The sequence below is a fragment of the Rhinolophus sinicus genome, linkage group LG11 (assembly GCF_036562045.2).
Source record: "Rhinolophus sinicus isolate RSC01 linkage group LG11, ASM3656204v1, whole genome shotgun sequence".
Lineage (NCBI taxonomy): Eukaryota > Metazoa > Chordata > Mammalia > Chiroptera > Rhinolophidae > Rhinolophus > Rhinolophus sinicus.
The window spans coordinates 17,398,430-17,420,729 of record NC_133760.1 but is presented as its reverse complement, the minus strand read 5'-3'; the positions used below and the strand labels follow the sequence as shown (position 1 = coordinate 17,420,729).

Genomic DNA, 22,300 nt, shown 5'->3' with positions numbered 1-22,300 from the left:
CTATCTGTTAACTTTTCATATGAGCTCCATGTGGCAGAGGCCAGGAATTAGTCACTCACGACGGTATGCCCAGTGCCTATTGCAGCATCTGACACCAGTTGCAGCTCTGTGAGTGAATAAATGAATGAATTGGAAGGTAGAGTGAAAGTTCTTCCACCGAGTCACCGGCGACCCCTGTGGTCGTCCTCTCTCCAGGCCTCAGTCTGCCCACCTCTGCCGGGAAAGGCCACACTGTGATGCCAGGATTTACATTAAAGCCTGGGGTTCTCTACTTTGTCAGGATGAATGCAAGTCGGTGCAATCCCATCGGGTTGTACTAATAGATTCGTTATCTGTTGCTATGTGACAAATAGCAGCTTAAAACAATACCATTATTCTCTCCGTTTCTGTGTGTCAGGAATTTGGGCACCTCAGCTGGGTGGTCTGGCTCAGGGCCTCTCAGAGGTTACAGCGGGAAGGTCAACAGGGGCTGCTGCCTCATCTGAAGGCTCAACTGGGGCTGGAAGAGCCTTTTCCAAGGTGGCTCCTCACACAGCTATGGGCAGGAGGCCTGTTCCTCCCAATGTGGACCCTCCACAGGGCTGCATGCGTGTCCTTACAACATGGCGCCTCTGAGGGAGCGATCAGACGGAGAGCAAGGCAGAAGCCACAGTGCCTGTTATGACCTAATTTCTAAAGTCCAACAACCTTTCTTCCACCCTACTCCATGCGTGAGCAGCAAGTGACCAGGGCTAGCCCACGTTCAAGGGGAAGGAACTGGGCCCTACCTTCTCAAAGGAGGAGGATCAAAGAATTTGTGGCCAAATTTTAAAACCATCCCAGGCATTAATTTGCCAATCTCTCTCCAAATCACAAATGCATTTGCCTTTTAACCCCACTATCTCTTCTTAGAGTTGACCCTGAGGGTCTCACTGGCATGGATTCGTGGCCCTACTGTTTGTAAGGCTCAATATAGACAACCGAGAATATTCTGTAGCTGTGTGTGGTGGAAAGATGCACAGGCAGACAGACAGGAATCTCTATGGAATGCTGTGGAATTATCTCCAAAATACATTGTTAAATGTAAAAAAGGTGTGGAACAGTGAGTGCAGCAGACTGTCTTTTGTTGAAGAAAGGAGGAAAATGGGAATGTTTATTCATATTTGCTGGTATTTGCATCAAGAAATTCTAGAAGGAAACACAAGAAGTTCCCGAGTGCTTACACAGCAGGACAGGGGAAGAGGGTGGAAGGGCCAGGGTTCAGGGTGAGACGTCTCACTGCAGACCTTTGAATATTGTCTTGAGTTTGGGAGCCTCACGAATGTGGAGTCTATGCACACATAAGAACTTAATGAAAGGAAATGTAAAATAATCATCAAACCTGGGACGAAGGCAGCTAGCTGACCCCCAACCCTGCAGGGCCCCCGGCCGGACTGAGTTGTCTGATGGCCTCTTGAGCTCACCATCTCCTCGCAGCCCCACGGTGGCTTCCTGGCACCCAGGGGCCCTGCTGGCTCTGCATGGCATTGTGGGGGCCTCACCCGGGAGCTGCTCCCTCTGCCTGGCTCCTCCCGGGGCTCTCGGACCCCAGCCAAGCACCACATGGATTCTGACACACTTTCCGTTTTCCTTGCAGCCAAGAAATCCTCATTCCTCAGGAAGCTGTGCGGCGACTCAGCTGAGGGCCCGACTCCCCAGGTACGTAGAAGAGGACAGCTGGCCTGGAGGCTGGCAGGCTGCCACCCAGCCGGAGATGCCCTCGTCCCAGCCTCCCCACCCGCCCCACCCTGGCTCCGTCTCCTTCCGTCTCCCCACTCTGGCGGTAATTGGGGCTGCCAGCTGCCTCCCTTAAGAGACTGTCTCCCCAATCCAGCTGTCAGAGGCTGACACGTGGCTTCTAACCGCAGTCCAGAGCCAGAGTGAGAAGGACATTCAGGATGGCAGCTTGTCACCTGACGTTCTCCAGGGGCCAGCAAGTCGGGCCTCCTCAGATCAGACCCCTCCTTTCCTGAGAGGCCTGGGGCACAGCTGTTTCAAACCAACAAATTAGCATCTTTTTCCTGTTTTCAGACCCCACCCAGCCTTCCCCGAAGCCCCTTTCTTATCCTCTGCTCACTACCTTTCCTTTGTGCCAATGAGCAAATCCAGGCTCAGAGGGGTGATGGTGCTTACAGTATTAATGGGGAAGATATGTTGGTTCCCACCAGACTCTCTGCTAAATGCTTTGAGAAGAGGTTATTCACTGATTTCACCCTTGCCATGAGCCTTTGAGACAGGTCCCAGCATTATTCTTAGGTCACAGATGGAGAAGCCCAGGCTGACTAAGTCTAGAGAGGTACCTGGGGCATGCACCCAGCATGGGTGGGGAGTTCAGACCCAGGGCCCCAGCCACCCATCCCTTTCAGAGGCTGCTCAGAGTCTGGACCTGCAGGGCTCACTGTCTGACGGCTACTCTGGCCTCACCTGCCACCCCCTAAAACAACTCGGGAAGCTGCCCAGGCCTCAGGCCCCCCCTCTCGGCAGCCTGCGCAGGGGTGGGTGAAGGATACCCTCCAAGGCCAGGAGGGCCTGGGAGGTCAGCGGCCCATGGCACCTCTGCACGCCTGACCGCAGGGATTTCACCGCCTGTTGCAGTTGGAGCCCTGGGCCTCGGTCTAGAAGTTGGCCTGGGTCCTGCCCCCTTAGGCTATCTGAGAAGTTCAGGAGGGGAGGTCCCAGAGGCCAGAACCCCATCCCCTCCTACACCAGCGCCCAACATGGTCAGAGCCAGCTCTTGGCCTGACTTTCACTGGCTCACTGCCCTGAAGCTGGGTGAAGAGCTCTGCCTGTGAGACATCCCTGGAGCCAGCAGCAAGGGGAGGATCCCCCAGGAGACTCCCTGGCCTGGGTCCGAGTGCACAGAGAAGCAGGCCATCCTTGCCCAAGCTGCTGGCTGCGGCCTGGCTGCCCACTTACTTGGGGTCCCACCTGCCCATCCTACCAAGTCCTCACTGTCCTTCAGGAACTGGCCCAGTTCCCAGCAATTCCTTCCTTGGGCACAGAACTCTTTCTCCAAGTTTCCCCAAACAGCCCTGCACCTGCCTATCCTCACAGTTCCCACCCTTGAATGCCCTCTCTGTCCTTGGGCTCCGAGGCTAGAACCGACGCCACCTCCTCCAGGAAGCCTCCTCAGGAGCCCGACTGAACCCCCCAGGCCCTCGGTTAAATTCCACCCAGCATGCAGTAGGTGTTCAATAAATGCCACTCCATGCCCCCCCATGCCCAGCTTCCATGGGCCTTCCAGGAACTCTGAGCCAGAGTCAAGTCTCGGAAGCCGCAGTGTGTGGGCCCTGAGCACAGGCAGACAGACGCCCAGAAGCATTTGTGTGAGTGTGAACACGTGAACAAGGGATCAGCCCCACAGTGGTCTTCCCACCAAAAGCAGCTGGTTCTGGCTGCTGGAAACAAAAGGGCCTGGTCTGTCCCCCTTCCACTGGGCAGATGGGGAAGCAGCCCAGAAATGGAGAGTGCCCCCTAGCGACCAGGCAGCCAGCCCACCCGCTAGACAACCAAGCGGCCTGGCCACAGCTTGTGACCTCAGCCCTTAAAAAGTCAACAAGGCAGGTTCCCAGGTCTCAGCTCTAAGTCTCTGCTCAGACGTAGCATGAGTCACTGCTACTCATAGCTAGTAACCAAATGGAGCCATGTGGCCAAGCCTGATGGCAGCAGGACGAACTGAAACAACCCTTCCAAAGGGACAGCAGAATCTTAGTAATGGGATCTACTACCTGGAACCCCAACAGGGAGCCTTCTGGGCAGGGTTTGGGGCTGCCTGGAGGCTGCAAGGGCCCCTGAGAACACATGAGGCCATTGGGTCAGAGGCTTCTGCTCCTCCTTAAAAGCCCACGCAGGATGGCCCAGGTGGCCCCACCAGAGGTGTGGCTGCAGCCTGGAGTGCTGACAGACTCGACTCCCATCTGGCTTTTAGCAGTGCCCCTGGAGAAGCAGCTCCGAAACCCAGTGCACAGATGGGGACACTGAGGTTGGGGAGGTGCTGGCATTCCAGGAGGGAGTGCCCCTGCGTTCTGGGTACCATGCCAGGTCACATAGAATGTTGAACCTCAGGACGACCCAGTGAGGGAGGCGCCATTACCATCCCTATTTCAAGGATGTGGAAACTGACCTTTTGAGTGTCTAATGTGCGCCAGACTCCAGGCCATGGGGAAGGGGCAGTGAATAAACTGCAGGTTCCCCAGTCAGGAGCCCCAGGCTCAGGCAGAAACAGATCGTTTGAAAACCACACAAACAGCAGATGCTCCACCAGGGACCTGGTGTACAACTTGGACACAGCGACTCGTGTCATCTCTCCGCAGCCCTATGAGGGGCCTCTCTTGGGATCCCCATTTTCCAGGCACATGGAAGCTGAAGGACTAGTCCCAGTTCCCACTGAGGGTCAGTGGCTGAGCCAGGACTTGCACCAAGCAGTTTGAAGTCCAGCAGGGGAGACAGCATTGCACAGCCTCTGCCCTATCTAGTGCAGGGGGCTTCGTGAGGGGTCCAGGCTGCTGCTGTCCCCACACGGGGCACAGCCTGGCCGTGATCACATGTCCAGACCATGTGTGACAAATGGAGGAGGCCCCTCCTGGGGAACCCCAGTGCCCTCCACTAGCTGTTAGGCTGTGGGAAAGTTACTTACCTCCCCATAGCTTTAATGGTTCTGACCTCCAGAATCTCTGTGAGGACAAGAGAAGTGATTGATGGAAAGCACTCAGCTTCCTGGGCCCCAGCCAAGTGCTTAGAAAGAGCTCACACTTCTATTACTGCTATCATTTATTCATTCAACAAACTGCACCCACAAGCCCTTGCCTAAAGGTCTTCCAGTCTTGAGATGGAAAGGGGAGCAGAGGACTGGCTTCAGGCAATAGGGCCCAGAGGAGGGGGTGAGACCTCTGCTTAGGAGGGGAGGGTCCCCCAGGCTGCTGAGGTGCAGGAGGATCCATGGGGCTAGCCAGGGAGAAAGGGGGCAGTGTGGCATCCTCTGCTGGCTGGTACTGGAACCACACCAACCTAAGAGAGGGAAACTTGTGCCCCAAATCAGGCAGAGCACCCCTCATCAGTGGGTACGATCCCTAGGCAGGTTTCCAAATGCAGGGAGGGAGCACCAGTGGTGCCTGGTGCTGCCTAGAAATACAGATGCAGGCCCCACCCCAGTGCTGACCAGTGGGTCCCCAGAGCAGGTGGCTTGAGGCTATACTACGCCAGCCAGCCACAAGACCCCTACAGGACCAGGTTTCAGCCTAGGGCCAGACTCAGGTGTGCACAATCTCACCCCTTATTTCCTAGTTTGGCTTCGGCTGTGAGGCGCCTCCTCTTGATAGGTGAAGGCACACCCTCTGCCCTGCCTGGGCTGCCCCCTGACCCCTCCTGGGCTGTAGCTCAGGCCACACAGATGGCTGCCAGGTGCCTGTCATCCCTGCCATGGGGCCTCTTCAGATCTGGGGGCTTTCTGCTCATGGCCTAGCTGGCCCAAAGCAGGGCTGCTCTGAGGTACTGTGTTTCCCTGAAAATAAGACCTAGCTGGACCATCAGCTCTAATGCATCTTTTGAAGCAAAAATTAATATAAGACCCGGTATTGTATTGTATTGTATTGTATTGTATTGTATTGTATTGTATTGTATTGTATTGTATTGTATTGTATTGCATTGTATTATATTCCCAGTCTTATATTATAGTAAAATAAGACCGGGTCTTATATACATTAATTTTTGCTCCAAAAGACGCATTAGAGCTGATGGTCCAGCTAGGTCTTGTTTTCAGGGAAACACAGTAGCCAGAGGTCTTCTGAGACCCTCAGACCCCAAACAGCACTCTTTTTTTCTCTTTCTCCCTCTTTCCCTTTCCCCCCAACTTCTTGCTCAATCTGACAGGAACCCTTTTGTTCTCTTGTCTCTCACAGTGTCATTCGAGCTGAGCCCCTTCCCCTAAAGGTGGGGGCTTTTGTGCCAGCTCTCTCCCATCCCATGGAGGCTGTCATGGCCTCCACGGGAGCCAGGGAGCCTCCACAGCTCTCAGCTCACTTCTGTCCTTTCCTTGCAGGCTCCACTCAGGACTATGAGAGCAGGCTTCTCGAGGGCCCCCCAAGGGGCAAGGATGGCTGCCCAGCCCACTCCCTGCGGACCCCCTCGGACCACCACATCCTCCTAGCGCCCAGACAGAGGGGCCATGCCTGGGGAGCAGCCCCGCGGAGCGCCACCCCCAGCAATGACCGGAGGCCTGCAGCCCTGCCAAACGGCCAGTGGCATGGCCAGTGGCACGGCTACCCAGCCCCCCAGCGAGGATGGTGCCCCAGCCAGCAGGACCACCAAAGCCACAAGGGAGGTGGGCAGCGGGGCCCAGGCCGTGGAGCCCCCTGAAACCCAGCCTCAGCAGGCTAGGGAGGGGGAGCCCAAGGCCCCAGTCCCGAGAACCCAGCCCCTAATCAACCCCCACGGAAAAGGCTGCAGCCCTCGGGCCCCACCAGGGAGGAGCCACACACTAGCTCCCACACAGCACACAGGCAGGGCTGACGACAGCCCCCAGCAACTCTACAGCCTGAGCATCGTGGGCTCAAGAGCCAGACCACCCCTGGATGAGACCCCTGAGGGCCTACAGTGTGAGGCCACCCAGCCCCCAGAGGCAGAGGCCCCACCTGCCCCAGAAGAGCTCAGCTTCCAAAGGTGCTTCCAGGAGACCCCCTCCAGCTTTACCTCCACCAATTATACCTCACCGAGCGCCACCCCTGGGCCCCCACCCCTCAGGGCCCCCCAGAGCAATGACGCCAGCCCCGGCAGGCCAGCCTCTTACTCGGAATTCCAGGCCATTGGGGCCGATGCCTGGCCGCCCACTGCCGAGAACAACTTCCCAGGTGCTAGTTTCGGGGTGCGCCCCACAGAGCCGGAGCCCTTTCCAGAAGGTGGCAGCCCCAGGGTGGCCTCCCTCCAGTTCCCCTTCCCAGCGCTGCACAGGGCCGGCCCGAAATCCTTCCCAGAGAACTCAGCTGAGCCTGAGTACTCCGAGAGGGCACTAGTGTTTGCCTTCCACCAGCCTCGGGGAGCGTGGCCGGAGGAGGCAGTGGGCATGGGTGCAGCCTACCCCCTCTCTGCCCGGCCTGCTGCCCCACCGCCACCCTGCTACCCCAGCCAGCCCAGGGCCCTTGATCCCCCCAGTGACCTTGGCCATGCTCTCCCCTCCCCTGGTGCTGCTCACCCAGCCCCCAGCCCCTTCTCGGAGAGCACGGCCACCTTCCCAGACAGTTTGCACAAGAGCCTGACCAAAGCCCTCCCTGAGAGACCGCCTTCTGCCCACAATGAGCTGGGGAGCCCCAGGGGGCCCCCAAACTCTGTGCCCCAGAGGCACTTTTCTGGGCAGGTGTATGGAAGCCCCAGAGCCAGCAGGGTGGGCACCAGCCCTGGGTCTCTGGACACAGAGCTGGCTACCCCAGGGCCCCCGCCCACCAGACTGCCCCAGCTGTGGGATCCCGCTGCAGCCCCTTACCCCACACCTCCTCTGGGCCCCCCCGCCACCTCCACGAGTACATTCTTTGAAGGCCAGCTCAGCCCAGGCCAGCGTCTTGGCCTCCGCCAGAGTCCCCCGCTGCCCTGGCCCCAGGTACTCCCAGCCACCAGGCCTAGTCCCCATCCAGTGGAGATGCTGAGCCGGCTGCCTTTTCCCCCAGGGGCCCCAGAGTGGCAGGGGGGCAGCCAGGGAAACCTGGGTGCTGCCAGCAAGAATCAAGGGCCAGGGGAGAAGCTGGCGGTGCTAAGAGACAGCCCAGGCCAGCATAGTGGCAGCTCCCCAGGGCTATTCACCTACAGTGGGCTGCAGGACTCAGGAGCCCAGGCCCTGTTCTTTGGGGTGGCCCAGCCCCAGGTCTCACCCCAAGGGACCCCTGGTCTGCCCCCACCCAGACTGGTGGGAGCCTCTCCCACTGAGTCCCCACTGCCCTCTCCTGCCACCAACACGGCTGGCAGCAGCACCTGCTCGTCACTGTCACCACTATCTAGCAGCCCAGCCAACCCCAGCTCAGAGGAGAGCCAGCTCCCTGGCCCACTCGGGACTTCTGCTTTCTTCCATCCCCCCACGCATCCCCAGGAGACCCGCAGCCCCTTCCCGTCCCCCAAGCCCTCACGCACTCTCCCCATCCACTACCAGCCAGAGCCAGTCAAGGCCTTCCCTTTCCCCAGCGAGGGACTAGGGGCTGAGGGCACCTTCAAATGCCTAGAGGAAGCCCCGTTCCCCAGCACAGGCCCTGAGGTGGGCAGCAGGGGGCTGGAAGGCTTCCCCCCAGAGCCGCCCCCCTACTCTGCCCACCACTTCCCCCTCAGCAGCGCCAGCCTGGACCAGCTAGACGTGCTACTAACCTGCAAGCAGTGTGACCGCAACTACAGCAGCCTGGCTGCCTTTCTGGAGCACCGGCAGTTTTGCAGCCTGCTCCTGGCCAGGACCAAGGAGGGCCACCGGCAGTCCTCGGGGCTCCCCACTCCCCCGGCCACCCTCTCTGTGCTGGCTGCCCCCAAAGCACCAGCCAGCGGGAACCCAAGCCTGCTCAGCCACACCAAGATGGTCCCTTTCCTGCTAGGAGGGGATGTCCGGGTGGACGGCAAAGATGACCCCCTGAGGACGAGTTTCTTGTCTGGCCTGGCTGCTGCCCCCTTCCCACTGCCGGCGTCGGACCTGGACCTGGAGGATGACGCCAAGCTGGACAGCCTCATCACGGAGGCGCTCAACGGCCTGGAGTACCAGTCAGACAACCCTGAGATCGACAGCAGTTTCATTGATGTCTTCGCCGACGAGGAACCTTCTGGCCCCAGAGGTCCCAGTGCTGGGCAGCCCCCCAAGACCAGGGTGGGGGCCACGCCAGAGAGCAAAGCACACCTCCTGCTCCCAGCTGCGGCTGCCCCGCTGGAACCCCAGGCCACCCACTCTGGGGACGGGAGCTTCCCAGCCTGCAACAGGCCCAAAACCCGCTCCCTGGGCCCAGTGTGTGTGGAGGCAGACGGGGTCAGCCTGGCCAGCCAGCAGAGGAGAGGGAAGCAGTTTAAGTTTTTCCGGAAAGAGTTGGACACATCCAACACCGCCAAGAAGTCGGGCAGGAGAACCAGAGCCCCCTGCCTACGGCCCAGGAGGAAGGGCGACAGGGCTGAGCCAGCCCCACCACACCCCCAGGACCTCAGGCCCCAGGCCCCCAAGAGCCACACAGATCCTGGTGGCCAGGCCCTCCCGGTGGAGACCAGGAGCTCTAAGCGCCTCCGACTGTCCCCCGGGAAGGATTCCAGAAAGAGGAAGGCGCAGGGTGGCACCTGGAGCAAGGAGCTCATCCACAAGATCGTGCAACAGAAGAACCAGCTGCACAGGCGGCGGGTGCAGCGCGGCCAGGGCGGGCACTGCTCCCAAGCAGCCCAGAAGCCCGAGCCCAGCACCCTGGATGGTGGGCTGCAGGAGTACGACTACGCCTCGGAGTCCGAGGAGGAGGACAGCTTGCAGCCACGGGGCTCCCGCTTCAGAGGCCAGCCCCACCACAGCTGCCGGAGGTGGCACCGGGGTGAGAAGAGGAAGGAAGTGGACTTGACCCCAGGTCCCAGAGAGGATCGAGAGCAGCAGAAATCCAGGAAGGTCGTGAGGCAGGAAACCACAAAGCCAGGCAGGCCTTTTCCAGGCCCCAGTGAGAGCCCAGAGGTGCAGGGCCCACTGCAAAGCCCTGAGGCCAGGGCGGGCCCTAAGGAGAGAGGCCCCAAGCTTCTCCTGCAGGTTCTCACCAAGACCCCAGAGGAAAACCATCCATCACTAGACTTCCCCCAAGAGACCAAGAGCCCTGAAATTGCTGAAGAGTTTCCCCCTGATACCACAAAGCTTCGCAGAGACGTTTCCAGCTCTCCTCTGGCCACCTGTGTGGAAGGAAATCCCTGTCCCCCAGCCTCAGAGCAACCACAGCCGGGCAGAGAGGACACCATGGCGCCCAATCGGAGCTCACCAGCACCAGGTGCAGGCAGGCTACTGTGTGTCTCCCGGTGCACTGAAGCCCCAATCTCTCATGACACAGAGGACCCCCCTGCCTACATGCCAGGACAATTGCTGCTGCCTGTCACTGACACCACCACTGCCTACCCAGAGCCCAGCATCCTGTTTCTAAAGACCCCTAATCTTGGCTGTGATCCTGCTCTTTTTAATGCAGACTCCGTGGTTCCAGCTACCAAAAAGGGGCCCCAGCCCTACAGCAGCCCCCCGAGCGAATTACTCCTTGGACCCAAAGACCTGGCTGGCTGTTTCCGCGAAGACCTGTACTCCAAGCCCTTAGCTCCCGACACTGCGCCAGCCGGCAGTATGCACCTTCACCGGGATGGTGTGGACGCCAGTTCCCTCAAGCCAAAACCTCCCAAGAATCCACCCTACAAAGTTGACACAGACTCTGACAAAGCCAAATCGCCACTGACCTTGGAATCCACACCCCTCCTCTCGGGGCTGCCCAGAGAAGGCTTCAACCCCCCGATCTACAGCAGCCTGTCTGGAAATGGGGACACCCACTCGCCATCTTCATGCACCGAACCTCCCCCAAGGAAACCCCAGCTGGACCCACCATACCCCTCATTTCTGCCTGAGAAGGGCTGGCCCCTGCTGGAGGAAGTATCCCCGATGCTGTCCAGCCATCTGGGCCATTTTCCTGATCTCTCAGGGGGAAAGGCATTCAATAAGAAGTGTCCTCGTGAAGGGACAGTGGCAGCCAGCCCTCCCCCTTTGCCTAGCAAGGTTAGCGAATGTAGCGTCGCTTTTATGAGCAACCTGTCTGAGGATGAATTAGAGATCAAAAGATTGGTCACCGAATTAGAAAGTCAGCTGCAAAGTAAAGGGGTGCATGAGGCGTCAGGAGAGCTGCGCAGAACTGAGCAGGCAGGCAGGATGTGCTCAGGCACGGGTACCCCGCTGCCGGTCCACCAGGCCACCTTGCCCGGCAAGGACACATTCCCTGTAGCCGACTTCACTGGTCTTGGCAAATTGAGTCCACACCAGGAAGGGGCAGAAACAGCCATGGCCACCACAGAGGGGACTCTGGGGAGCCCCCGGGAGGAGTGGCCCTCATTCCCCCCGGGAGAAGCTGCCCCTTTCCCCAGCACCCACAAAGACCGGGTTTCTGGGGCTCCTTTCAGCCCCACTGGGGCCAGCCTCAGTTTCCAGTCAGTGCAGAATGCCCGTGTCTCCAGGACAAGGCTCTCCGAGGCAGAAGAGGGCTGTAGGGTACACTCAGAAGCCTGCACGCCCCACCCTGGAGAGCCACACAAGCCCCTTTCGGAAAAGGGGAGTTTAGCAAAGTGCGGCTCAAACTGCGAGCCTTTACTTTCTAAAAATAACAGGGCCACCAGAATCCGTCACAGCGAAGACGTCTTGCTGCTCGTTCCCTGCACACAGAGAGGAGGGCTGTTCCCAGGATCCCCCAAGTCACAGGGACCCTGCCGAGATGCCCCCAAGCTGAAAGTGCACGACAGCCCCGCTGCCCGTCTGGCACCTGACTTGGCATGTCGGGGTGCTGGGGTTCTGCGTCTGGATGCCCTTCCACCTTCTGGTGCCAGTCATAAGGATGCTCCCAAGGGACATTCTGTCAGCAGCACAGGCGGGCCTCTCCACCCTGCGGTGGGGGGCCTCGCCTCTGAGGGTAACAAGGAGTTTGTGCCAGCAGGAGCCTCCCCAAGTCCTGCTTGCATGCCTGACACTAGTCCTGGCAGGAGGCCCCAAAATCCAGCCACGAGCCCCCTACGTCAGCTCCAGCTCCTGGTGGCCAGAGCATCTGAGAGCGAAGATGACACCCGGGACTTACAGGGGCCCCCGCCTGCTGACACCCAAAGCCCTCAACAGAGCGACCCCTCAGATCTGGAAAGAGACAGCATGGAAGATGGGAACGTGGCCTGCAGCCCCGCCAAAGGCTCTGATGGGGGCGTGCAGATGACAGCTGTCCCTGCAATGGCCAGATATCAGCTGGGGTCAGAGGCAGATGGACAGGCTCAGAAGCTCAACGGCCGGGGCAAAGCCAGCCAGCTGCATCCAGATAACTGGGGGACACTGGGGGGACCGGATGACCTCGCCACAGTCAATACCAACTCTAAAAGCACACTAGCCAGCCCGGCCATGGCTGCAGACCAGCTAGGGGGGCAGCTCCAAGAAAGCGGGGCAGCCTTGGGCCCTCAGAATGAGGCACGGGCCACCCCAAGCCCCACTTCCTCTGATGCAGAATCTTTGGTCCCGGCCTTGGCAGCAGCCCACTCCCAGAATGGGCCCAAGGACTGCACTCCAGAAGAGGCGACCTGCTCAGGGCTTAAGAAGCATGTGCTACTCATTGGGGAAAGCCTGGAAGCCCCCATGAGGGCCTTAGCTGGCTATGCCCCCTTGCCCACTTCTGCAGTCACCCCTATTCCTTGCAGCCTTGAGCACCTGCTCCAGGAAGACCCTCCCCCGGTGCCTTCAGGTGAGCTGAGGGGGCTACTCCCAGCTTCATCCTGCGGGGACCCTATCAGCCCAAAGCATCTGCCAGCCTGTCCCTCTGCCTGGACAACTTCGAAAAGGGCTGATTGCATCCCAGCTCCCAAAGATGCTGGGGCTGGTGGGGCCCTGGCAGCCCCCTCATCTTTAAGGACAAACCCCTGTGGCCTCAAGGAAATCCTGGCTTGCCATCCTGTCCTGGGGGAATGCAGCCTCCTGGAAGACCCTCCCTTGGGCCAGCCTGGCTTTATCAATGTCTTCACTCCCGCCCATGTGGGGGACCGCCCTGAAGGCTGCATGTCAAGAACCCTAGAAGGCTCCAGAAAAGAGAGGCCAAGGGGATCTCCTGCCTGGGATGCCCCTCCTCCCCCAGTGAGGGCCATCTCCCCAAGAGTGACCATCAAGGCTGCGGCCCTACCCGGCATTCCCACCACAGATGGCATGGGGGCAGTCATAGGCCCCGGGGCTGAGTGGCCAGACCCTCACTGCAGGGAAGCCCTGCCACACACCAGCCCTGACAGGACACCCAAGGGCCCGTCCTCAGAAACCCCAGGAAACAGGGAAGGCCAGAGCACCACCATTATGCCCTCTGACCTTTCCCACCAGGGGACCTCAGGGCGAGAGCCCCATGCCCGCTGGGAAGGGGAGGTGGGGGCCAGCTCCCAAGGCCAGGAGGACTTGGAGACACCTGGCATTACAAAGGCCACCGAAGCTGGCACTAGGGGCCCAACAGTCACCTGCCCTTATGAAGAACTCCACCCAGGCAGAGCTGCATCTCTGTACAGCACGGCCAACAACTCCAGACCCAATTCCCCCCAGAGCCTCAGAAATGTCCCCCACCAGATGCCCCAGGGGGACCCGCTCTGTCCCCAGGACCCCAGACAGAAGCCTCATGGCTTTAAAAAGAGGCCCGTATCCACTGAGAACGGCCACTGGAAGGACCAAGGCCCTAGCGGGTGGCCTGTGACCTGTGAGATCTGCTTAGCCACCTTCCGCTCCAGGCCAGGTTTAAACCGACACAGAGCCAGGAAGCATGGGCTGCACAGAGGGGCCACCTCCCAGCTAAGCGCCCTGACCCGGCCCGCTCCCCAGCCTGGGGAGATAGCAACCAAGATGTGCCACCCTCCTGGAAAGAAGAACCGCAGGGCACCTGGGAAAGAGAAACCAAAGCAAGGACTGAGTGGTCCCAGCCACACGGCTGGGTCACCTCCAGTCCAGGGTTCCATGGCTCCTGAGGACATCCCAGGTCCTGAGATGTCCAAGGGGCTTAGGCTCAACGTTCTGGGAACATCATGCTGTCCCCCGAGCCAGGAACCACACCCTCCAGGCCTGGTCAAGCAAGGGGTGAACTTGAGGCCTGCAGAGCCCAGGAAACGGGACCGGCTGGAGAGGGACAAGCCCCATCCCAAAGGGGCAGAGAGAGGAGGAGGCCAGAGGCGGGGCAGAGTGCCTGCGGACGTCCCCAGCGAGTCAGAGGGAAAATCAAATAAGAAAGTGAGAAAGCCAAGAGCAAGAAGGTTCCGGGAGGAGAGAGGTCCTCGAGTCTCTCCTGATGTGATTTCAGATAGAAGCCGCTGGAATCCATCAACTGCGATTGCCAATTACCCGGCCCCTCCAAGCCGCTGCCTCTCACCAGAGGCAGAGCGGGAGACCAGGGTCATGCAGCCGCCTCTCCTCGCCGCCACAGACGTCGAGGAGACACCCTCCCAGAAGTCACCTGGGAATTGGGTGGCCCATCCAGGGAGAATGGAGGGGGCACCTTCTGGGGAAGGACCAGAGGGGCAGAAGTCAGCCTTGGCAAGGGGTGGCCAGGGACCCAGAGAGACCAGGACATCAGGTATCTACAGAGAGCCATCACAGGCAGCTAGGAGTAAGCCTGCAGGGGACAGCACAGCAGTGGGTGGCAGGTCAGGGCACGATGTTGGGGAGGCGCACAAGGCCCTGTCGGGACCCCCAGGCCCTCCCGAGACTCGTGGTTCTGAAGCAGCAGGCACCATCAGCATTTGCCTCCGGGGCCCCCTGCACAACCCAGAAGACGGGATCCAGGAGCATGAGGCTGTCGCTCCTGAAGCCCCCAGCCTGGATCTCAGGGACCCGCATGCCTTGTTCGATGACGAAGCTTCCTTTTCCCAGCTCTTCCCTCTGAGCAACCGCTTAACTCGGAAGAAGAACCCCCGAGTCTATGGGAAGCGCTGTAAAAAGCCAAAGCCCCCGCCACCACCAGAACCCAGTGGCGACTTCCAGAGCAGTGCCAGTCTGCCCTCTGCCCACCTGCCCACAGACCTCAGTGACTCGGGTTCCCTCTGCCTGTCCCATGAGGACCCATGGGGTGACGAGGCCACAGGCCTGCCCGAGTCCTTCCTGCTGGAGGGCTTTCTTAGCAGCAAGGTGCCTGGCATTGACCCCTGGGCCCCTGGCCCCAACCTATGGGCCCTGGAGCCTGACCCAGAGGCAGGCTATGCAGCGCAGGGGCCCTCTGACAGCACTGAGGACCACCCATCAGAGAACATCCCCGAGCTACACATGGTCCCAGCGGCTTGGCGAGGCCTGGAGCTGCGGGCTTCCCCCGAGGAGACTGCCTCTTCTCTCGGGGACGTGAGCCCTGAGCCCCCCAACCTGGAGCGAGAGCACTATGACTGCGGGCTCCCGGGGAACGCCATGGATCTGGAGAGGCTCAGCGCCAAACTGGAGATGCAAGATCTGTGCTTCCTGGGACGCTACGAAGACCCTATTGGTCTGCCTGGCATGAGTTTCTTAGACTTCAAGGCCCCAGAGAACTCTCAGGGGCCACAGAGCCAAAGGACAGAGGAGGCAGCCGGGGCCGGAAGGGCCCCAGGCAGAGACCGTCACGCCAAGGCCGGGAGGGTACCGTACAAGTGCAGGGTGTGCTTCCAGCGCTTCCACGGCCTGGGCGAGCTGGACCTCCACAAGCTGGCCCACAGCCCGTCGCCACCCCCTACCTGCTACATGTGTGTGGAGCGCAGGTTTGGCTCTCGTGAGCTGCTGCGGGAGCACCTGCAGGAGAAGCACGTGCAGGGCCGCGCGGGGCTGTGGTCCTGCGGGATGTGCCTGCGGGAGGTGGCGGACGTCTGGATGTACAACGAGCACCTGCGGGAGCACGCCCTTCGGTTTGCCCGCAAGGGGCCGGTGCGGAGGTCCCTGGGGGACCCGCCTGGATGCTGGGAGGGGGACAGCACTGTCACACACTTCCTGAGCAGCATCATGGGTCAGGCGTCCAAACCCCACAGGGGCAAGCGTTCAGTTGGTCAGGCAAATGGGGGCCCCGCAGAGAGGGAGAGGGCAAAACCCAAGGCTCGTGCCAACAACTCAAACCTGGATGGCTCCTTAATGACAGACAGCGCCTTGGCCAACAGCAGCCCATCCACCTGCGAAAACCCCACTCTGCCCAGCAGCTCTACCACTTTCCCCGACTCCACCAAGACATGCCCCAGCCTGTCCCCTGACCCCTGCTCCAACCGCGAGACCCTCCTCCATGCCATCCCCGTGCACCAGGACTGCAAGGACCCTTCCCGCGACTGCCACCACTGCGGGAAACGGTTCCCCAAGCCCTTCAAGCTGCAGCGCCACCTGGCGGTGCATAGTCCACAGCGCGTCTTTCTGTGCCCCCAGTGCCCCCGGGTCTACCCTGAGCCCCGTGAGCTGCGCGCGCACCTGGCCAAGGAGCACGAGGTTAGGGAGGAGCTGGAGCTGCAGCACACCCCACTATATGCCTGTGAGCTCTGCGCCAATGTCACGCACATCAGCAAGAGGTCTTTCGTCTGCAGCTCCTGCAACTACACATTCACCAAGAAGGAGCAGTTCGACCGACACATGGACAAACACCTTAGGAGGGGGCAGCAGCCCTTCACATTCCGTGGGGTACGGAGACCGGGCACCCCTGGGCAGAAGGCCCCTGCCCGAGAGGGCACACTGCCCAACAAACGGCGCAGGGTGACCACACCCACCAGCACCCCTGGGCTGGTCATGGACTGGCCTCTGTCCCTAAGCAGCGGCCCCGCCCTGAATGAGGCAGCCCTCCCAGCCCTGCTCCAGCCCAGCCCGGAGGCGGCTCCCGGCAGCATCAAGGGTCAGCCCAGGACCCCAGAGAGGCCCATAGACTCTGTGGGCCACCTGGTCAGTGGGGACAATCGGCCCTCTGACCCCCAGGAGCTCCTGCTCCCATCTCTGTCTCCTTTTCCAGCAGCCTCAGCGGATTGTAAAGATGGCCACAAGCCAGACCAAGCCCCAAAGAGCCCCACAGATGAGGCTTCCCCGGGCAGCCCAGTGCCTCTTCTCCAACAGGCTCTCCCTCTGGAGGAGTCTCTGCCCCGGCTGGGGGCCAGAGGCCAAGCCATAGAGGAACAGAGGGCTGCTGGCCCGTTCTCAGGGAAAAACAGGACCCCGTGTACCCCTGGCAAATGTGCCCCTGACCATTGCCCCGAAGCCCCTTCCCTGCTCCGGAAGGAGAAGCAGGTGTCCACATGCCAGATGATGCCTGAGGGGAGTATAGAGGGCCCCTCCCACAAGGGTAGTGCCACCAAGCATGGGGGCTGCCGGAGTTTTTCAAAGGACAGGCCAGCCTTATCTACCCCCAGCAAAGTGCCCAAGTTCCCGGTGCAATCGAAGAAGGCCATGGCAAGCCCAACACCTGGAGAGCCAGCCTGTGGCACCGAGGACAAGCAGAAGCCCACGACCCTCAAAGCCAAGCTGGGTCCCAGCTCCCAGGGCAATGGAGGCCCACGGCACAGCAGCAAGATGGCAGGCGGTAGCCAGCCCCAACCAGCCAGTGGGCAGCTCCAAAGTGAGACAGCCACCACCCCAGCCAAACCCAACTGTCCAGGCCAGACTCCCGTCCCAGACAAGCCTCCCACTCGAGCCCCAGCCAAGGGCCACCCCAAGGCACCAAGGGAAGCTGGTGACCAGGGACCCCAAGGGAACCTGGGCTCCAGGGAGAATGGAGATGGCAAAGAGAAGAAGAGAAAGGGCCGGGCCTTGGGGCCAACCAGGAGGGAAAGTGGGACCTTGGGTAGAACCCCTGCAGTCCCTGACAAACCCCCCCGGGCTCCCCGAAAGCAGGCTACTCCCAGCCGTGTGCTCCCCGCCAAGCCTAGGCCCAGTAGCCAGAACAGCACGACGCTGCCCCAGCCCTCGGAACAGCGGAAGGGGGAGCCTGGCCACCCGCACCGGGACTTCAGACACAGCAAGGATGGGCTGAGCAAGGCCTTCCCCCAGGCGAGACCCCTGCACAGGCCCCCCAAAAGGGCCAGAGCTGTCCACGGTGCTGAACCTGCCAACCCCCGTAGCTGCTGGACCGCCGAATCCCAGAGCGACCTCCTCAGCCAGCTCTTCGGACAGAGACTAACCAGCTTCAAGATCCCTTTAAAAAAGGATCCTTCTGAATAATTTATAGGCATGAGCGAGTGCATGGGAAAAGGGCTGGGGTACGAACGCCACACATGAGGGACTCCTATCTACACTTCAGTCTCCTGAGATAGTTCACTTGGTGGCCACATCTTAATCCACCTGGCTTCCCATGCAAATGCTCAGACTTTGGTGTTAGAGCTGAGACTCTAATGCTTTGGGCAGCGTCCGGGGGTGAATAGACAACAATCCCTCTCTAGCTGAAAGGTGACGGTGAGGGGTCGGCCAGCTGCAGCCTCTTCGAAATCATGCAGCTGTTTTCTCAGTAACAAGAACTTGAAGAAAGAGCAGCTCACACCCCGCACCCTGTGTGCCCCCACTGTGGATGCACAGTACACCACAGAACCCCCTTCTTTGAAGGTTTGCACAGGTTTCCTCCCCTCCATGTCATCTAGCAGGGAAGTACATTGAGGCGGCCGCGGTCGGTCAGATGGTGGCAAACTCCTCTTCGTCTTGTTGCTGCTGTAGCTGGAATTCCAAAGTTGCTTTACAGATCAAATGGGGGTGGTGCAGCACTCTGCCTAGAAGAGTGTTTTGTGAGCTACCTGGCCCCCAGAGTATAACCGGCCTTCTCTGAGCACACATCGTGATGGCCAGTGTCTGTGCCACCAACAGAAGCACTGCTCTCCAGTGCATCCTGAACCCGGAGGGCCACGTTCCTATCTGAACAGGGAGAAAGCTGCTCATCAGCCAGCTCCCACGGGTCCTCCCTTCCCATTCCCCAGAGCCTCCACCCCAACCAAGCCTCTGCGGTTGCCTTTCTAGAGCCTTCCTCCTACACGGAGCTCTTGGTTGCAAGTATCAGCAATTTAGCTCTGAAGTTTCTGGTGCTATTTTCATGTTGTAATGTGAATACAGGCTTCCTTGATTTTTTACCTGGGGGATTGGTTGGGGAGACAGGGTGGGTAGGAGCGATGGGGGCTGCACGGAAGGCCCACAGGCACCAGCTGCCCCGAGAAGTCTTTCACTGGCTCCCCGGTGCTAGCAGGCTCCAGGCCCAGGGTTGCAGTCAGAGCAGCCGGCTGGGACACTCAGGGCCGGGGGTGGCGCTGCTGGCATCTTATGCACTGACGTGAGCCAAGGGTTGGAACACGTCCATTTTACAGAATCATGTCTTTGAAGGGGGTAGGAGGGTGGGAGAAGCTTCCTTCTGTTCTTGGGTGTCTAAGGTTCATGGTTTGTTTCCTTCTGTTTTTGTTTTTTTTTTTGTTTTGTTTTTTTCATTTTTCCTTGGGTGCAATGTGTATGTTAAAAGTTTTTATTTTGGTATTTCGAAAGAGACCAAATCTCCTTTCTAGAAAGTGTTGTGTGCCACTCAGAATGCCTCTTTAGTGCTGATAAATAAAACATGGGGGAACTCTGAGGCTATACTGTACGAATCACAGCAAATTCATCCTGTAAAATATATTCCCACTATTTTCACAGAAAGACTCTACTGTATGGTGTCTGTCCTCCCTTCCATCCCTACTGCCTACCCACCCTGGCCCAGAACCTGGCTCATAAGGGTCGGCTTCAGCTGCCACTGCTATCCTGTCACCAGGGCCACCTGGCCCTGCAGAACCTCCTCCCAAGCAGCAAAGCAGTCCCATCAGCCCCTCCAGGGTTGTAACATGGTGCAAATCATGCCATAGCACAGCCTCACCATGTTTCTGAAATTTCACGGCTCTGTGCTAAGGCCCAGGGAGCAGAGCAGGAGAGATTAAAGTGTCGGGAAATCATGAATGTGGCTCAGTTTTGGGGACACAGGAAGGCAGCAGAGGCAGCGTGAGGGGTGAAACCAGGAGAAACACCCTCACACAGGCTCAGACCTCTCCGGCCCACCATGTCTTGAAGACCCCCTCAAAGACTCCCGTGTCCATGACAAGCACCTGGATGGCAAAGGAAGTTGTCCAGAGTCAGGTACCCATCTGGTCCTGCCCCTGAGGGCCACCTGGGCCCAGGCATGAGGAGGGCTGCTCAGAGGAAGCCCCCAGCAACACATGTTGGAGAAAGGAGGGGAGCCTCACCATTTCCACGTGGAGAGGGAGGCCACACATGAAACAATAACTGGGATCTTATAACTTCTGTCCAGGCCCATGACGCCCCTGCCCCATCTCCACATTCCTTTGCCCCCCACTCACCTCCATCCTGCCAGGCCCTTGCTTGTACAGTTCCCTCTACCAGGAATGCCCTTCTCAAGTCCTCTCCCTCAGTCTCAGCCCCTCCCAGCGGTGCGCCACCACCCCCAACCCCAGGTGGGTGGCCATGAGAAACTCAGTGAGGGAGCCTGGCCATCCATCTCACACTTACACACCTGGTCTGCACTGGGAAATGAAGCAGGTGCCGGTCCCGCCCTCAGGGACCTCCAAACAGATTATTTCATGAGGGGCGGGCTTTGGTCTCCTTGGGTGGGGGGTCTCCACCGCAGGACCTCAGACATGACTGGAGATCAGGAACGGAAAGGGGTGAGAAGGGCGCTGGTGCCTCATGAAGCAGTGAGGTGCTAGGTTGGGGTGGATGAGTTTGAGCCGTGTTTGAGGAAGGCTATCTGGGGACTTGAGATGGAGACCCATGGGACCCAGCAGGTCCACAGGACTGGGTGCCCCCATTCCTGGGTGCCCCCTGTTCAGCCAACCATGCCTGGGGCAGGGCCCAGAGCCAGCAGCATCCATATCACCTGGGAACATGGTGGACATTCCAGGCTGTGCCGACACTGTGATCGGACGCTCTAGGGCAGGCGGCCACTCTGCACTATCACAAATCCTTGGGGTGCTGATGCTCATGATATGTGGGTACCTATAGCGGCTGCAGTCTGCTCAGGGACTGGTGGGAGCAAGCCGCCCCACTCCTGTGGCTTGAGCCCCCTCCTGCTGCCAGAGCCCCAGGCATGGAAATGCCCGCCTGGCCAGCAGGTGGCAGCATTTGCCTGACTTGGCTGGGCACCTGGGTCCCGCAGCTGGACTCCAGGCCTTCCCATCGCCAGCTCTCCCACACACAAACACAACAGACGCACACCCTTCAGCTTCTAGCCTCACCTTTAGGCTCAGAAACCCATGCTTAACTACACACGTGTGTGCACCCCTCCACGGCCTTACGCATGCCAACACCACACGCAGCCCCACACACGGCAAACACTGGACCCACCCAGACACACTGAGATATGCGTGACTATGGGTATATCTGGGGGCACGTGGCTCTTGAGCGGTCTCTGCAGAAGGCATCCAGAAGGGCCTGTTTCAGCCATGGGAGTGGGCTGGATGAGGATGGGAGAGGGTTCAGGCAGGAGCTGCTAGGGCTGCTGTTTCCTGAGGACCCAAGGAAGTTCCCGGCCATCCTGCAGCTGAGAAAATGGGGCACAGCCCCCACACCTGCTCCCAAATGTCCTCAGGCAGGGCTGCTTCTGCCTTGGCTTACCATCGAGGAAGACTGCAGGTCACTCCAGGGGCTGCTCTGAGGCAGGCAGGGGAGGGCAGAGGGAGAAGGTCCTAGCAGAAGATTACATAGATGGCTGTGTTGTTTAACTGTATCCCCTATTAGATCCCAAAGCCTGACCCCAAGGACCTCTTGGCCCCACCAGCCCAGAGACCAGTGGGAGAGAAGATGGTGCCTGGGACCAGATGAGGAGGTGCAGGTGGAAGGAACAGGCTGAGAAAGTAGGGAGGGTACCTGAACTTGGGCAGCCAGAGGGAGAGCAGCTGGTTGGGGAGCGGCAGGCTGGCCTCCAATCCCCCAAGCCCCATAAAGGAGGAGCTTTGCTGGGCATAACTGCCAAGAGAACCCACTGGAGAATGTTATTTAAAATGGGCTTTTCTCAGCTTCTGGGGCCACAAACACCTCCGAGAGTCTGGTTGCCCAGGAAAATGTATAGACGGTCACACTCACACAGTGGGAAGAATCTGATGGAAAGGATCCCACAGAGCTGGCCTCAGAGGAGCAGTCAGCTGCCAGAGAAGGGACAAATTCTTGGCACTCTGGGGTGGCCAATGTCAAGATTCCTTGAAGCACCCCCCCCCCCATGAGGGGACAGGGTTTGGAGGCCTGTGGATCCTACCCAGGTCACCTGTGAATGTGCCACGTGTGGGCTCTGAAAATCCAGCCCTAACCACGTGCCTCCTTGTTTTTTTGTCTGTCCAGTGGGTTTCTTTGTCTTCCAGGCTTTCCCCGGAAGCCTGCCCTCAGGGCCTGAGGTCCTACTGTTCTGTGGATTGTGGCCCAAAGCAGTCAAACTGAGCCCCTCGGGGCCATCTCTCCCTCCTACCCACTCTGGGCCTGGGCATCCAAAGCCACAGCCCCTTTCCTACACGGCACTGCCTACCTCAGTGATTGGCCGCTTGGCCTTGTGGACTGCAGCTCAAGGCCACTGGCCTCCTCCTGGGAGCCCCCAGGCAGAAAGAGGGGGCAGGACAGGCCTCCAGAGGCCCAGGGTTTAGCTGAGCC

The 22,300-nt window shown here is 59.6% G+C and overlaps 1 protein-coding gene across 1 annotated transcript in view; it reads left to right on the top strand.

Moving 5' to 3' along the window:
• ZNF469 (zinc finger protein 469) overlaps window positions 1-19,502 on the top strand; it is a 51,079-nt gene extending 31,577 nt beyond the window's left edge. The window contains exons 2-3 of the mRNA XM_074314463.1: window positions 1,616-1,677; window positions 6,056-19,502. Of these exons, the coding sequence (XP_074170564.1) occupies window positions 6,182-17,866 (11,685 nt within the window). The 5' untranslated portion in view covers window positions 1,616-1,677; window positions 6,056-6,181 and the 3' untranslated portion in view covers window positions 17,867-19,502. The remainder of the gene's footprint in view (window positions 1-1,615; window positions 1,678-6,055) is intronic.
• Window positions 19,503-22,300: the final 2,798 nt, after the last annotated feature.